The 15,917-nt window shown below is 45.3% G+C and overlaps 2 protein-coding genes across 2 annotated transcripts in view; both read left to right on the plus strand.

Annotated features, from left to right (window-relative positions):
* RASGRP1 (RAS guanyl releasing protein 1) overlaps positions 1 to 15,917 on the plus strand; it is a 977,163-nt gene that overhangs the window by 202,805 nt on the left and 758,441 nt on the right. The gene's annotated exons all lie outside the window — the stretch shown is intronic.
* LOC146406402 (uncharacterized) lies at positions 8,190 to 15,555 on the plus strand. The gene is made up of 2 exons (XM_084974258.1): positions 8,190 to 9,635; positions 12,666 to 15,555. The coding sequence occupies exons 1-2, from the start codon at positions 8,702 to 8,704 to the stop codon at positions 12,677 to 12,679; spliced, it is 948 nt and encodes a 315-aa protein (XP_084830384.1). The 5' UTR covers positions 8,190 to 8,701; the 3' UTR covers positions 12,680 to 15,555.

The following is a 15,917-nucleotide window of genomic DNA, read 5'->3' on the forward strand; positions in this document are numbered from 1 at the left end:
GAGTCTCCCTTGGGTTTAACAGACATGTTCATGTCATGATAACTATGGCACACACATCATGTGTTCCTGTAATATCGGACTTGGCTCTGATGTAATATTACCAGCAATTGGGTGGAGAGCTACTGTTTATATGTAGCAGTGGTAGAATGCAGAACCCCCTGCTCAGAGCATAAAGAGGGAGGCTGCTGGATTGGAATAGAGAGCATGTACAGCCTAGCTGTCTTCTAGGTGTAAAGTAGCTGATCAGACTCATTTGGCAGAATCTGGGCACACCATTACAAGCATCAAAAGCATTCTCTTTGCTCTCTGGGATTGTCAGTTTGCACACACATCACTACCATCAAAATCAGTCTCCTCAAAGCAGCAAAGATCTGTTCTCTGCTAAATCCAGGCAGTATGAAGTAGCCACTCTGTGTACTCTTGAGCTGAGTTATATTAGATACAGATAAGCTTATGTTTTGTCTGTGGTTAGGAAAGGGAATTTAGTGAGTATTTCGTTATCTCTTCTCTGTTTAGACAGGATTATGTTCCTCTCCACAGACCACGTCAGGCTGCAATAACTTTTTGTAACTTAAGTAGTCAATTTTCCTAATTTCTCAGATGACTGCCTCTTTCACATTCCAGGTGCCTTTTCACACATAGCCCAAAATGCCTTCAATTAGTTGTTCCATCAGATGTTCAGTTGACATTTTTACAAAAATGTCTCCCTCACAGGGCAGAGGCAACTACACTTCTGGTACCTTCTAGAATACTAGACAAGAGAGTCAGAGGAGACCAAATCCCAGTGAAAGAAACGCAGCAACCAGCTGGATTAGTGCTTTTCACATGGAAGGGCTTGGGGTCAGAGCTGTGCAGCTGTCAGGGCGGATCCTCACTCTCCGTTGGAGAGCAGTGAGTCACTGGGAGCCTGTTTCTGGTGCTGGGGATCCCAACCTGGCAGGAAGTTCGTTGTCATGCAGGCACGTTCCGCAGTGTCCATCTGTGATTGAGACACCAGTGGGCTCTTCCCTAAGTTCCTGTCACACAAGCCAAAAGTAAGCTGAGGAACCACATTATAGACTATGTCAAAAATGCTCTGGACAAAGCCTTTGCGTTTTTGGTTCATAAATTCAAATGGAACCAGATCTCTGGCTTGACTTCCGGCCCCAGCTGAATTCTTGCTTCAGGGCTTGGGTATCTCTGGCATAATTATTGGAGTGATAAGGGGTTAGAGGTTAACTTAGAAATGAGGGGTTCTGCATTTGTTTACATTGCAGAGTAGACTGTGTTGTCTATATTTTAGATTTCACATCTATTCTTTCTCAGCTATCTGACACAATGTACATTCAAGAGTGTTCTCTGGTGGCCTAGCAGGTTAAGGATCCTGCATAGTCACTTCTGCAGCTTAGGTTGCTGCTATGGCATGGGTTTGATTCCTGGCCTAGGAACATCTGCATGCCTAGGTGAGGCCAAAGAAAAAAAAAAAAAAAAATTCTCCTTGAACTAGAGGATCAGCCTTCACCATCGTTCTCAATTCTCGAAGTGGCTAGAAGAGCTTCTTTTCCCTATTGTGGTCCAGTTGACCAAGGATAATTGCTGCTTCTCTCTAAGCAGTGATATCCCAGGAGGCACTTAGATTAGCTGGTTTTCCATTGTTTTGACGTGTTAACAGACAGTTAATGAGTGGCTTTGTTGTATGTTATGTGTAGTGGTCCACAATTGTAAATCCCATTGGTTTTCCTTTTCAAAACAATTATGGATGGAACTGAAAGTAATGGGAAAAAAAATGACATAGGCTCTGTGCTGGGGTTGGGGATATAAAAATAAATAAGCCATGTTCCCCTTTCCCTAAACATCACAGTCCACATGAAGTGGTATCATGTGAGTTAGGTCGTGGGTCGAGGTATATAAACAAACAGTTATCCCTATGATGAAGGAATAAGCCACACAATAGAAGTATGGATAAGCAAGATGGTGGTTGATTATGCTAGATGGGGAAAGATTTTTGAGAAGATGAAGAGATGACCAAGAGGTTGAATTAAAAAAAAAAAAATAGGCCCCTGGCAGACAGATAGTATGATGAAGGGAGAGGGGGGGACATGAACAAAGGCACAAATGACCAGGGTGGAATCTTCAGAGAAATGTGAGCATTCAAAAATTGCTAAGAGCATGGTGGTGTATAGGTGAAGAGATGAGGAGGTGAGGAGGTAAGGATATAAGAATGAAAAAGTCAGTGAGAGCAAGATTGTGGGAGCCTTTCCATGCCAGTACTTGGTACTTGGAATTTTGAACTTCACCTTCTAGGCAGTGGGTGGTCATAGCAGACATTTACATAGGAAACATAAAATAGATGTATGTAAAATAGATGTGACTCCAATTGCACTTTCTATTGCTGACTTGCCATCATTGAATTTCAAGGTAGAAAAGACTAGAGGGTGCATATGGCCCCACCTTTCACGCCCTCTCAAATCTGAATGGAATGTAAAACTGTGGGGCTTTGTCCACACAATGAAATTTTAAAATGGCCTTTCTAGGGTCTTTGCACTGTGGCACAGTAGGTTAAGGATCTGGTATTGTCTCTGAAGCAGCTAGGGTTTGATCCCTGGCCTGTCACAGAGTGTTAAGAACCCGTGTTGCTGCAGTTGTGACATAAGGTGCAGCTGCTGCTCATATTCCATCTCTGGCCCAGGAACTTCATATGCCATGAGTGCTGGGAAAAAAAAAATAGCTTTCCTAATGCAATTTTCTACTCACTATTTTCCTTTTCCTAAAAAATATAAGCCAACTGTATTTCACTTAATGATATTGCGGCACTAACTAAAATCAATATTGACAATGCTAGAGTATACAGGCAGCAGGCAACCTTCTACACTGTCATTTTGGGGTTCTTTCCAACTTCACCACTGAATTATAAAAACAAGTTGAGAGTCCACTTGATGCCAGAAGTAAACCCGCCCTAGGCAAAGACAGCACTGAAATGCAAAAAAGAGGCTTAACACTTCCCTACCCTGGGAAACACAAGCAGAACCCATTCCTCAAGACACTTGATTTGTAGGGGTGCTGCAAGGCCAGCGGTGTGCCATTATCCTGGTGTAGGGGAAAGGACACAAGGCTGGAAGCTGAGACTGGTATCCTCATCTGATTTTTTGCATTGGAATGTATAAATTTGGACAAATCTTTTTGATTTTTCTGAATCTATAATGTTCTCATATTTCAAATAAATGGAATAGTAACTGCCCTACTATGTACATTTTCTAGAGCTGCCACAATGAAACACCATAGACTGGGTGGTTCCAACAACAGAAATTTATTTTCTTACAGTTCTGGAGGCTAGAAGTACAGGACAAAAGTGTTGACAGGTTTAAAGATGGTTGCTTTATCACTGCATCCTCATATGGTCACAGCCCTCTGTGTCCTCACATAGTCACATCCTTCCGCATCCCAGTCTCCTCTTCTTATAAGGATACCAGTCCTACTGTAGTAAAGTCTACCCCAATGACCTCATTTAACATTAATTATTCCTTGAAAGACCCTATTTCCAAATATGGTCACATTCTTAGGTACTAGGGGTTATAATATCAACACATGAATTTGGGGGGCACACAATTCAGCCCATAACACCTACTTACATTATGGTATTGTTTTTAAGGGACCAGTAAGATACCGTCATTTGGGGAAGCAGAAATCTTACTGCAAATACAAAGCATTTGTGTGATGGTTGCCTGGTTCCTCCTGGTCTGATGGTCTATTTTCTTTTCTTTTCTTTTTGCTTTTTAGGGCCACACCCACAGCATAGGGAAGTTCCCAGGCTAAGGGTCGAAAAAGAGCTACAGCTGCCAGCCTACACCATAGCTCATGGCAATGCTGGATCCTTAACCTACTGAGGCCAGGGATTGAACCTGCATCCTCATGGATACTAGTAGGATTCATTTCCCCTTGTCACAGTGGGAACTCCCTGATGGTCTATTTTCTTCACTAGCCTGGAAAGCTCGTGGAAGTCTCTGGGTTTCCTCTTTTCCTCCAGAGTTTAGAGCCACCTACTTTTGATTATCCACACCTGCACATTATCCATCATCCCATTGGATTTTAACCTTTGTTGAAAGATTTTGCCAATATTCATTTTTTTCTCTACATGTAAATACATGGAATACTATATTTCTGAGACCACCTCTCTCTTCCCCACATTATGAAATAAAACGTCCTTTTAAGGAGAGGAACAAAATCTGTGAGTAGTGAGCCTGATAGCCTTAGGGAGGACCATGCCTCAGTAAGAGCTTACATGGGATCACGTGTTATTGCATCTAAAGCTTCAGACACTGGGGCAAACCACCTCTCCTGGGATCTCAAGCGCCAAGAGTAAGGAGCTGGCTGTGTGCCAGTTCCTTGCATTTGGCCATAGGTGAACCTCACACCTTCGCTCTTTCTCTCTCTTGCTTGCCTTCTCCTCCCATCTAGCAGCCTCCTCTTGCCCTCAGACCTCAATACAACTCTTCCATCAATCCCTGCAACTGTTTCTAAATCTACTGTGCCTTTTAAATTCCTCTTGCAAATGTTATTTGTATTCATTGTCTATCTTCACATTGTTGCCTAACCATCTCTTTATATTAGGGTACATGTTTGTTGCATTATAGAAGGGAAATATAATAATATCTGAAACTAGACAGTACCTTGGGTCTTATATATAACAATACCCACCAAGGTGTGCAGTAAGTATTAAATAATGAGACAAAGAGTGAATTGTTAGATAGATGTTACAAAGTGTTTTTGTGATAACTGGGGAAAGTGCTTGGGGTTTTGGGGAGGGTTGCAAATATAGTACACTGTGTTGCTTCTATTTAAAGTAATGAAAAATAAGAAAAAAAAATCACCAGCAGGCTTTCAGGGATGGATTTGATTTGACTTAACAAGGGATGCCTGCATTCAACTTAGAAACTTAAAGTTTGTGACTAGGTTTGACTTTTTATAGTGGTGTATGCAACTCAGTTATGTCAAGAGAGGCCAGGAGAGAATGCTTATCTGTCACACATCTTCCTTATTTTCTTGTCTTGTGAAACATATTTCACAAGATCTATAGTTGGGGAAAAGTAAAGATAAAGAGGAGGAGAGAGAAAGGGAGTGATTTCTGGTAACCATCCTCAAAATAACTGAAGACAGCCTTGACATTACACATCTTCAAGGATATCAGTGGAGAACATTATACATTGGGCCCTTTTCAACAACTCTGATATTCAACTTGATTTTCATATTAACTTTCTCTAGTGAAACATACTGTCTTAGAAAGTATGTTCCTGCAGCTTCTGTTTGAGAACTTCATGGAGTTTATACTATTAATAGTCTCTGCTTATTTTATTTTATCCTTTTCTGTGTACATTCCCCAATCTCCAGTGGTGGAAAACACTTATCTAAGACAAGCAGTAAATATATTTAGTGCCTCTCATGTGACTAATAAATTAATATACTATTTTGAGTAGCTGCGGTTTTGAATTTTGCTCTCCCCAGTCTTGCTTGCCTTCAAAACAGACATATTTGACATTAAGGAGATGGTTCCTTGGATATTTATGTTAAATCAAGAATATAAGCTTCTTACCTTCTCAGTGAATGAGACATTTTTGTTGAATGTGTTTAAAGTCAGGTTTTGTTTGTCTGCATTTCACTGTTTTTTGGTTATTTTACATTTCCTCTCAGCCTAGATTCTTCTCCAGCCAACACACTCAACAACAGTACCTTCCCTCCTCCACTGCTCAGGGAAGGTACCCTAGGAAGGGAGTTCAGTATTACCTTAAGCAAATATCATAAAAGGCTGCCGGAGTCAGTGGATAGGGAGACTGTTAAGAAAAATCAAGTTTTAAAACGTTAAGTAGTTGCTTGGAGAGGAATGCATGAATGACTGAATTGATTTCCATTTAGGAAACTGACCTAAGAGAGTCCTTTGCCATAGGAAGGGGTACACTTGGGCAGTTCTCCTGGTTACTAGGCTGGTGTTCTATTTACCACATCACATGGGTAAAGGAACTTGGTTCAGCTTGCAAACAAAAAAGCCTTACTGATTCATGGATGAAATAGACATAACAGAGCATTATATTTACATTTCCTTTTGTATTTTCTTTCTTTCTTTTTTTTTTTAAAAGATTTTTACTTTTTAAAATTAAAGTATTCTTGATTTATAATGTTGTGCCAATTTCTGCTGTACAGCAAAGTGACCACGTCATACATTTATATATATTCTCTTTCTTATATTATTTTCCATCATGGTCTATCCCAGGAGACTGGATATATTTTCTTGTGCTATACAGTAAGACCTCATTGCTTATCCATTCTAAATATAATAGTTTGCATCTACTAACCCCAAACTCCCAGTCCATCCCACTCCCTCTCCCCTTCCCCTTGGAAACCACAAGTCTGTTCTCTATGTTTGTGAGTCTGCTTCTGTTTTGTAGATAGGTTCATCTGTGCCATATTTTAGATTCCACATGTAAGTGATATCACATGGTATTTGTCTTTCTCTTTCTGACTTTCTTCACTTGCACCCATGTTGCTGCAATTGGCCCTTGGTATTTTCTAAGCAGTGTTATATTTGTCATTCTTTATGAGCCAGTTTGGTAAAGTGGAAAGAACATTGGACTAAGAGCCAACTAATCAACTAAAACCAGCTAATCTATCTTTCCCTGAAGAATCTTGAGGAGCCAGGGAGATAATATAAATGACAGTCCTTGTAGACTTTATCAAGCCTGGAATTTAGGAGTTAGGTAATAACTGAGCAGTCTCTTTCTCACTCTCACATTGTTGTTGCTGGTTTTTTTTTGTTTTTTTTTTTTAAACTTTGGGAGGTAAGTGGAGTCAGATACGTGATACTGAGATTTATAGTAAGAGATATATGTATTTGGTCTTCCTCCAGGTTTCTGGCACTGAGCACCTAAAACCTTCGGAGTTTTCCCCTGAAGAGAGTAGTAAAGGTATCTTTTGTTATGTTAATGAGGTGACTTGCGGGGACTGTGCTGGTTGCCAGGGAAACCAACAGCTCTATTCCAGACCAGACACCAGGGAACAGAGAGGGGCTGGAGATTGAGTTCAATCACCAGTGAATGGCTAGTGATTATGTAATGAAGCCTCCATAAAATCCAAAGGACAGTGTTCAGAGGGCTTCCTGGCTGGGGACCACGGGGAGATGTGGGAGCCTAGCATATCTGCAGAGGGCATGGCAGGTATGCCTTCCCACATACCTTGTCCTGTGCTTCTCTTCTACCTGGCTATTCTTCAGTTATATCCTTTTGTAATAAACCAACAGTCTAGTAAGTAAATTATTTCTGTGATTTCTGTGAGGCTCTCTAGCAAATTACTCATACCCAAGGAAGTTCTACATAGGTCTTCCGATCTATAACTGGTGGATCAGAAGCACAAGTTACCACCTAGAGTTGTGATTGGCATCAGAAGTGGGAGGGGATGGGCAGTCTGGTAGGACTGAGCCCTTTTAACCCCCGTGGGATCTGATGCTATCTTCAGGTAGATAGCATCAGAATTGAGTTAAATTTGTAGGACATCCATCTGGTAGTGTCTGAGAATTGCTTGGACCTGAAAGGATGAAAATGCAACCTGACTCTCCCAGAACCCAGGAAGTTAATAAGAAGCTCTAAATGCCCTCGAATTCCAGACCCTGTTCCCTATAGGTAAAAGATCATATTTTTTGCTGTTTTAGGGCTTGCTTTCTGCTCTGTACAAAACTTTGTGGAAGGGGAAAAACAGGCCCCTGAGTATGTGCCTCTATGCTTGAAACTTCTTGAAACTGCTCCTAACTGCTTGTTTGGCTTCTGTAAACCTGCTTGCATAAGATAAAAAGAGGAGAAGTCAATTGCCTAACGGACCCCAGTAAGATCGGGCGTGCCACAAAATGTTGAAAATCCTGATAAATATATCTTGGTGACAATATGTCTCCCCCACCCAGAGACAGGCACAAACATGTAACTCCAGAACAACTTAAAATTAATTGGTCCACAAAGCGCGGGCTCTCGAAGTTTTGAATTGACTGGTTTGCGATATTTTAAAAATGATTAGTTTGTAAAAGCGCGGGCTTTGTTGTGAACCCCATAAAAGCTGTCCCGACTCCACACTCGGGGCCGCAGTCCTCTACCCCTGCGTGGCGTACGACTGTGGGCCCCAGCGCGCTCGGAATAAAAATCCTCTTGCTGTTTGCATCAAGACCGCTTCTCGTGAGTGATTTGGGGTGTCGCCTCTTCCGAGTCAGGACGAGAGGGATTTTAACTCGACTGGCCTTTCAGTTTGGTGCGTTGGCCGGGAAACCCGCGACTACCCCTCACACCCGAGAACCGACTTGGAGGTAAAGGGATCCCCTTTGGAACGTGTGAGTGTGTGTGTCGGCTGGCGTCTCTGTTCTGAGTGTCTGTTTTCGGTGATGCGCGCTTTCGGTTTGCAGCTGTCCTCTCAGACCATAAGGACTGGGGGACTGTGATCAGCAGACGTGCTAGGAGGATCACAGGCTGCCACCCTGGGGGACGCCCCGGGAGGTGGGGAGAGCCAGGGACGCCTGGTGGTCTCCTTCTGTCGGTCAGAGGACCGAGTTCTGTTGTTGAAGCGAAAGCTTCCCCCTCCGCGGCCGTCCGACTCTTTTGCCTGCTTGTGGAAGACGCGGACGGGTCGCGTGTGTCTGGATCTGTTGGTTTCTGTTTTGTGTGTCTTTGTCTTGTGCGTCCTTGTCTACAGTTTTAATATGGGACAGACGGTGACGACCCCTCTTAGTTTGACTCTCGACCATTGGACTGAAGTTAAATCCAGGGCTCATAATTTGTCAGTTCAGGTTAAGAAGGGACCTTGGCAGACTTTCTGTGTCTCTGAATGGCCGACATTCGATGTTGGATGGCCATCAGAGGGGACCTTTAATTCTGAGATTATCCTGGCTGTTAAAGCAATTATTTTTCAGACTGGACCCGGCTCTCATCCCGATCAGGAGCCCTATATCCTTACGTGGCAAGATTTGGCAGAGGATCCTCCGCCATGGGTTAAACCTTGGCTGAATAAGCCAAGAAAGCCAGGTCCCCGAATTCTGGCTCTTGGAGAGAAAAACAAACACTCGGCTAAAAAAGTCAAGCCCTCTCCTCATATCTACCCCGAGATTGAGGAGCCGCCGGCTTGGCCGGAACCCCAATCTGTTCCCCCACCCCCTTATCCGGCACAGGGTGCTGCGAGGGGACCCTCTGCCCCTCCTGGAGCTCCGGCGGTGGAGGGACCTGCTGCAGGGACTCGGAGCCGGAGGGGCGCCACCCCGGAGCGGACAGACGAGATCGCGACATTACCGCTGCGCACGTACGGCCCTCCCATACCGGGGGGCCAATTGCAGCCCCTCCAGTATTGGCCCTTTTCTTCTGCAGATCTCTATAATTGGAAAACTAACCATCCCCCTTTCTCGGAGGATCCCCAACGCCTCACGGGGTTGGTGGAGTCCCTTATGTTCTCTCACCAGCCTACTTGGGATGATTGTCAACAGCTGCTGCAGACACTCTTCACAACCGAGGAGCGAGAGAGAATTCTGTTAGAGGCTAGAAAAAATGTTCCTGGGGCCGACGGGCGACCCACGCAGTTGCAAAATGAGATTGACATGGGATTTCCCTTGACTCGCCCCGGTTGGGACTACAACACGGCTGAAGGTAGGGAGAGCTTGAAAATCTATCGCCAGGCTCTGGTGGCGGGTCTCCGGGGCGCCTCAAGACGGCCCACTAACTTGGCTAAGGTAAGAGAGGTGATGCAGGGACCGAATGAACCTCCCTCAGTTTTTCTTGAGAGGCTCATGGAAGCCTTCAGGCGGTTCACCCCTTTTGATCCTACCTCGGAGGCTCAGAAAGCCTCAATGGCTCTGGCCTTCATAGGACAGTCAGCCCTGGATATCAGAAAGAAGCTTCAGAGACTGGAAGGGTTACAGGAGGCTGAGTTACGTGATCTAGTGAAGGAGGCAAAAAAAGTGTATTACAAAAGGGAGACAGAAGAAGAAAGGGAACAAAGAAAAGAGAGAGAAAGAGAGGAAAGGGAGGAAAGACGTAATAAACGGCAAGAGAAGAATTTGACTAAGATCTTGGCTGCAGTGGTTGAAGGGAAAAGCAATAGGGAAAGAGAGAGAGATTTTAGGAAAATTAGGTCAGGCCCTAGACAGTCAGGGAACCTGGGCAATAGGACCCCACTCGACAAGGACCAATGTGCATATTGTAAAGAAAAAGGACACTGGGCAAGGGACTGCCCCAAGAAGGGAAACAAAGGACTGAAGGTCTTAGCTCTGGAAGAAGATAAAGACTAGGGAAGACGGGGTTCGGACCCCCTCCCCGAGCCCAGGGTAACTTTAAAGGTGGAGGGGCAACCAGTTGAGTTTCTGGTTGATACCGGAGCGAAACATTCAGTGCTACTACAGCCATTAGGAAAACTAAAAGATAAAAAATCCTGGGTGATGGGTGCCACAGGGCAACAACAATATCCATGGACTACCCGAAGAACAGTTGACTTGGGAGTGGGACGGGTAACCCACTCGTTTCTGGTCATACCTGAGTGCCCAGCACCCCTCTTAGGTAGAGACTTACTGACCAAGATGGGAGCACAAATTTCTTTTGAACAAGGGAAACCAGAAGTGTCTGCAAATAACAAACCTATCACTGTGTTGACCCTCCAATTAGATGACGAATATCGACTATATTCTCCCCTAGTAAAGCCTGATCAAAATATACAATTCTGGTTGGAACAGTTTCCCCAAGCCTGGGCAGAAACCGCAGGGATGGGTTTGGCAAAGCAAGTTCCCCCACAGGTTATTCAACTGAAAGCCAGTGCTGCACCAGTGTCAGTCAGACAGTACCCCTTGAGTAAAGAAGCTCGAGAAGAAATTCGGCCGCATGTTCAAAGATTAATCCAACAGGGCATCCTAGTTCCTGTCCAATCTCCCTGGAATACTCCCCTGCTACCGGTTAAAAAGCCTGGGACTAATGACTATCGACCAGTACAGGACTTGAGAGAGGTCAATAAACGGGTGCAGGATATACACCCAACAGTCCCGAACCCTTATAACCTCTTGTGTGCTCTCCCACCCCAACGGAGCTGGTATACAGTATTGGACTTAAAGGATGCCTTCTTCTGCCTGAGACTACATCCCACTAGCCAACCACTTTTTGCCTTCGAATGGAGAGATCCAGGTGCGGGAAGAACCGGGCAGCTCACTTGGACTCGACTGCCCCAAGGGTTCAAAAACTCCCCGACCATCTTTGACGAAGCCCTACACAGAGACCTGGCCAACTTCAGGATCCAACACCCCCAGGTGACCCTCCTCCAGTACGTGGATGACCTGCTTCTGGCGGGAGCCACCAAACAGGACTGCTTAGAAGGTACGAAGGCACTACTGCTGGAATTGTCTGACCTAGGCTACAGAGCCTCCGCTAAGAAGGCCCAGATTTGCAGGAGAGAGATAACATACTTGGGGTACAGTTTGCGGGGCGGGCAGCGATGGCTGACGGAGGCACGGAAGAGAACTGTAGTCCAGATACCGGCCCCAACCACAGCCAAACAAGTGAGAGAGTTTTTGGGGACAGCTGGATTTTGCAGACTGTGGATCCCGGGGTTTGCGACCTTAGCAGCCCCACTCTACCCACTAACCAAAGAAAAAGGGGAATTCTCCTGGGCTCCTGAGCACCAGAAGGCATTTGATGCTATCAAAAAGGCCCTGCTGAGCGCACCTGCTCTGGCCCTCCCTGACGTGACTAAACCCTTTACCCTTTATGTGGATGAGCGTAAGGGAGTAGCCCGGGGAGTTTTAACCCAAACTCTAAGACCATGGAGGAGACCTGTTGCCTACCTGTCAAAGAAGCTCGATCCTGTAGCCAGTGGTTGGCCCATATGCCTGAAGGCTATCGCAGCTGTGGCCATACTGGTCAAGGACGCTGACAAATTGACTTTGGGACAGAATATAACTGTAATAGCCCCCCATGCGTTGGAGAACATCGTTCGGCAGCCCCCAGACCGATGGATGACCAACGCCCGCATGACCCACTATCAAAGCCTGCTTCTCACAGAGAGGGTCACGTTCGCTCCACCAGCCGCTCTCAACCCTGCCACTCTTCTGCCTGAAGAGACTGATGAACCAGTGACTCATGATTGCCATCAACTATTGATTGAGGAGACTGGGGTCCGCAAGGACCTTACAGACATACCGCTGACTGGAGAAGTGTTAACCTGGTTCACTGACGGAAGCAGCTATGTGGTGGAAGACACCTTTTCAGGATGGGTAGAGGCTTATCCTACTAAGAAAGAGACTTCAACCGTGGTGGCTAAGAAAATACTGGAGGAAATTTTTCCAAGATTTGGAATACCTAAGGTAATAGGGTCAGACAATGGTCCAGCTTTCGTTGCCCAGGTAAGTCAGGGACTGGCCAAGATATTGGGGATTGATTGGAAACTGCATTGTGCATACAGACCCCAAAGCTCAGGACAGGTAAAGAGGATGAATAGAACCATTAAAGAGACCCTTACCAAATTGACCACAGAGACTGGCATTAATGATTGGATAGCTCTCCTGCCCTTTGTGCTTTTTAGGGTGAGGAACACCCCTGGACAGTTTGGGCTGACCCCCTATAAATTGCTCTACGGGGGACCCCCCCCCGTTGGCAGAAATTGCCTTTGCACATAGTGCTGATGTGCTGCTTTCCCAGCCTTTGTTCTCTAGGCTCAAGGCGCTCGAGTGGGTGAGGCAGCGAGCGTGGAAGCAGCTCCGGGAGGCCTACTCAGGAGGAGACTTGCAAGTTCCACATCGCTTCCAAGTTGGAGATTCAGTCTATGTTAGACGCCACCGTGCAGGAAACCTCAAGACTCGGTGGAAGGGACCTTATCTCGTACTTTTGACCACACCAACGGCTGTGAAAGTCGAAGGAATCCCCACCTGGATCCATGCATCCCACGTTAAGCCGGCGCCACCTCCCGATTCGGGGTGGAAAGCCGAAAAGACTGAAAATCCCCTTAAGCTTCGCCTCCATCGCGTGGTTCCTTACTCTGTCAATAACTCCTCAAGTTAATGGTAAACGCCTTGTGGACAGCCCGAACTCCCATAAACCCTTATCTCTCACCTGGTTACTTACTGACTCCGGTACAGGTATTAATATTAACAGCACTCAAGGGGAGGCTCCCTTGGGGACCTGGTGGCCTGAATTATATGTCTGCCTTCGATCAGTAATCCCTGGTCTCAATGACCAGGCCACACCCCCCGATGTACTCCGTGCTTACGGGTTTTACGTTTGCCCAGGACCCCCAAATAATGAAGAATATTGTGGAAATCCTCAGGATTTCTTTTGCAAGCAATGGAGCTGCGTAACTTCTAATGATGGGAATTGGAAATGGCCAGTCTCTCAGCAAGACAGAGTAAGTTACTCTTTTGTTAACAATCCTACCAGTTATAATCAATTTAATTATGGCCATGGGAGATGGAAAGATTGGCAACAGCGGGTACAAAAAGATGTACGAAATAAGCAAATAAGCTGTCATTCGTTAGACCTAGATTACTTAAAAATAAGTTTCACTGAAAAAGGAAAACAAGAAAATATTCAAAAGTGGGTAAATGGTATGTCTTGGGGAATAGTGTACTATGGAGGCTCTGGGAGAAAGAAAGGATCTGTTCTGACTATTCGCCTCAGAATAGAAACTCAGATGGAACCTCCGGTTGCTATAGGACCAAATAAGGGTTTGGCCGAACAAGGACCTCCAATCCAAGAACAGAGGCCATCTCCTAACCCCTCTGATTACAATACAACCTCTGGATCAGTCCCCACTGAGCCTAACATCACTATTAAAACAGGGGCGAAACTTTTTAACCTCATCCAGGGAGCTTTTCAAGCTCTTAACTCCACGACTCCAGAGGCTACCTCTTCTTGTTGGCTTTGCTTAGCTTCGGGCCCACCTTACTATGAGGGAATGGCTAGAGGAGGGAAATTCAATGTGACAAAGGAACATAGAGACCAATGTACATGGGGATCCCAAAATAAGCTTACCCTTACTGAGGTTTCTGGAAAAGGCACCTGCATAGGGATGGTTCCCCCATCCCACCAACACCTTTGTAACCACACTAAAGCCTTTAATCGAACCTCTGAGAGTCAGTATCTGGTACCTGGTTATGACAGGTGGTGGGCATGTAATACTGGATTAACCCCTTGTGTTTCCACCTTGGTTTTCAACCAAACTAAAGACTTTTGCGTTATGGTCCAAATTGTCCCCCGGGTGTACTACTATCCCGAAAAAGCAGTCCTTGATGAATATGACTATAGATATAATCGGCCAAAAAGAGAGCCCATATCCCTGACACTAGCTGTAATGCTCGGATTGGGAGTGGCTGCAGGCGTGGGAACAGGAACGGCTGCCCTAATCACAGGACCGCAACAGCTGGAGAAAGGACTTAGTAACCTACATCGAATTGTAACGGAAGATCTCCAAGCCCTAGAAAAATCTGTCAGTAACCTAGAGGAATCCCTAACCTCCTTATCTGAAGTGGTTCTACAGAACAGAAGGGGGTTAGATCTGTTATTTCTAAAAGAAGGAGGGTTATGTGTAGCCTTAAAAGAGGAATGCTGCTTTTATGTGGATCATTCAGGAGCTATCAGGGACTCCATGAGCAAGCTCAGAGAAAGGTTAGAAAAACGTCACAAAGAAAAAGAGGCTGGCCAAGGATGGTTTGAGGGATGGTTCAACAAGTCCCCATGGGTGACCACCCTGCTTTCTGCTCTAACAGGACCCCTAGTAATACTGCTCCTGTTGCTTACAGTTGGGCCTTGCTTAATTAATCGGTTTGTTGCCTTTGTTAGAGAACAAGTGAGTGCAGTTCGGATCATGGTACTTAGACAGCAGTACCAAGGCCTTCCAAGCTAAGGAGAAACTGACCTTTAGCCTTCCTAGTTCTAAGATTAGAACTATTAACAAGAGAAGAAGTGGGGAATGAAAGGATGAAAATGCAACCTGACTCTCCCAGAACCCAGGAAGTTAATAAGAAGCTCTAAATGCCCTCGAATTCCAGACCCTGTTCCCTATAGGTAAAAGATCATACTTTTTGCTGTTTTAGGGCTTGCTTTCTGCTCTGTACAAAACTTTGTGGAAGGGGAAAAACAGGCCCCTGAGTATGTGCCTCTATGCTTGAAACTTCTTGAAACTGCTCCTAACTGCTTGTTTGGCTTCTGTAAACCTGCTTGCATAAGATAAAAAGAGGAGAAGTCAATTGCCTAACGGACCCCAGTAAGATCGGGCGTGCCACAAAATGTTGAAAATCCTGATAAATATATCTTGGTGACAATATGTCTCCCCCACCCAGAGACAGGCACAAACATGTAACTCCAGAACAACTTAAAATTAATTGGTCCACAAAGCGCGGGCTCTCGAAGTTTTGAATTGACTGGTTTGCGATATTTTAAAAATGATTAGTTTGTAAAAGCGCGGGCTTTGTTGTGAACCCCATAAAAGCTGTCCCGACTCCACACTCGGGGCCACAGTCCTCTACCCCTGCGTGGCGTACGACTGTGGGCCCCAGCGCGCTCGGAATAAAAATCCTCTTGCTGTTTGCATCAAGACCGCTTCTCGTGAGTGATTTGGGGTGTCGCCTCTTCCGAGTCAGGACGAGAGGGATTTTAACTCGACTGGCCTTTCAGACCCAACCCAGACATTGGAGTTGGTCGCAATATCCCAAGATGGTTAAAAGAAATTCTTTCTGCAAAAGAGGAACTAGAGTAAAGAGGTTAAGTGAGTGGCCTGACTGAGGATGAGAGCTAAGCAACCCAACACTTTGCCCTTTGGCTGTGTCTTCCTCGTACATCTTGTCTAAGGATGAGGCCAGTTGTATTCTGTGAGGAGCGTTGTGTGGACCTCATACACGGACAACATGTCACTGAGTGCAAATGATTTTAGTAAACAGAAAGGCAAGGTCATACCTC

The sequence above is a fragment of the Sus scrofa genome, chromosome 1 (assembly GCF_054392235.1).
Source record: "Sus scrofa isolate SSC_HxYL_T2T_F1_AM1 chromosome 1, Sscrofa_HxYL_maternal_Yorkshire_Landrace_v2.0, whole genome shotgun sequence".
NCBI classification, from domain to species: Eukaryota; Metazoa; Chordata; class Mammalia; order Artiodactyla; family Suidae; genus Sus; species Sus scrofa.

Coding starts and splice junctions, on each gene's coding strand:
- LOC146406402 (XM_084974258.1), top strand. CDS start 8,702: ATGGGACAGACGGTGACGACCCCTCTTAGTTTGACTCTCGACCATTGG.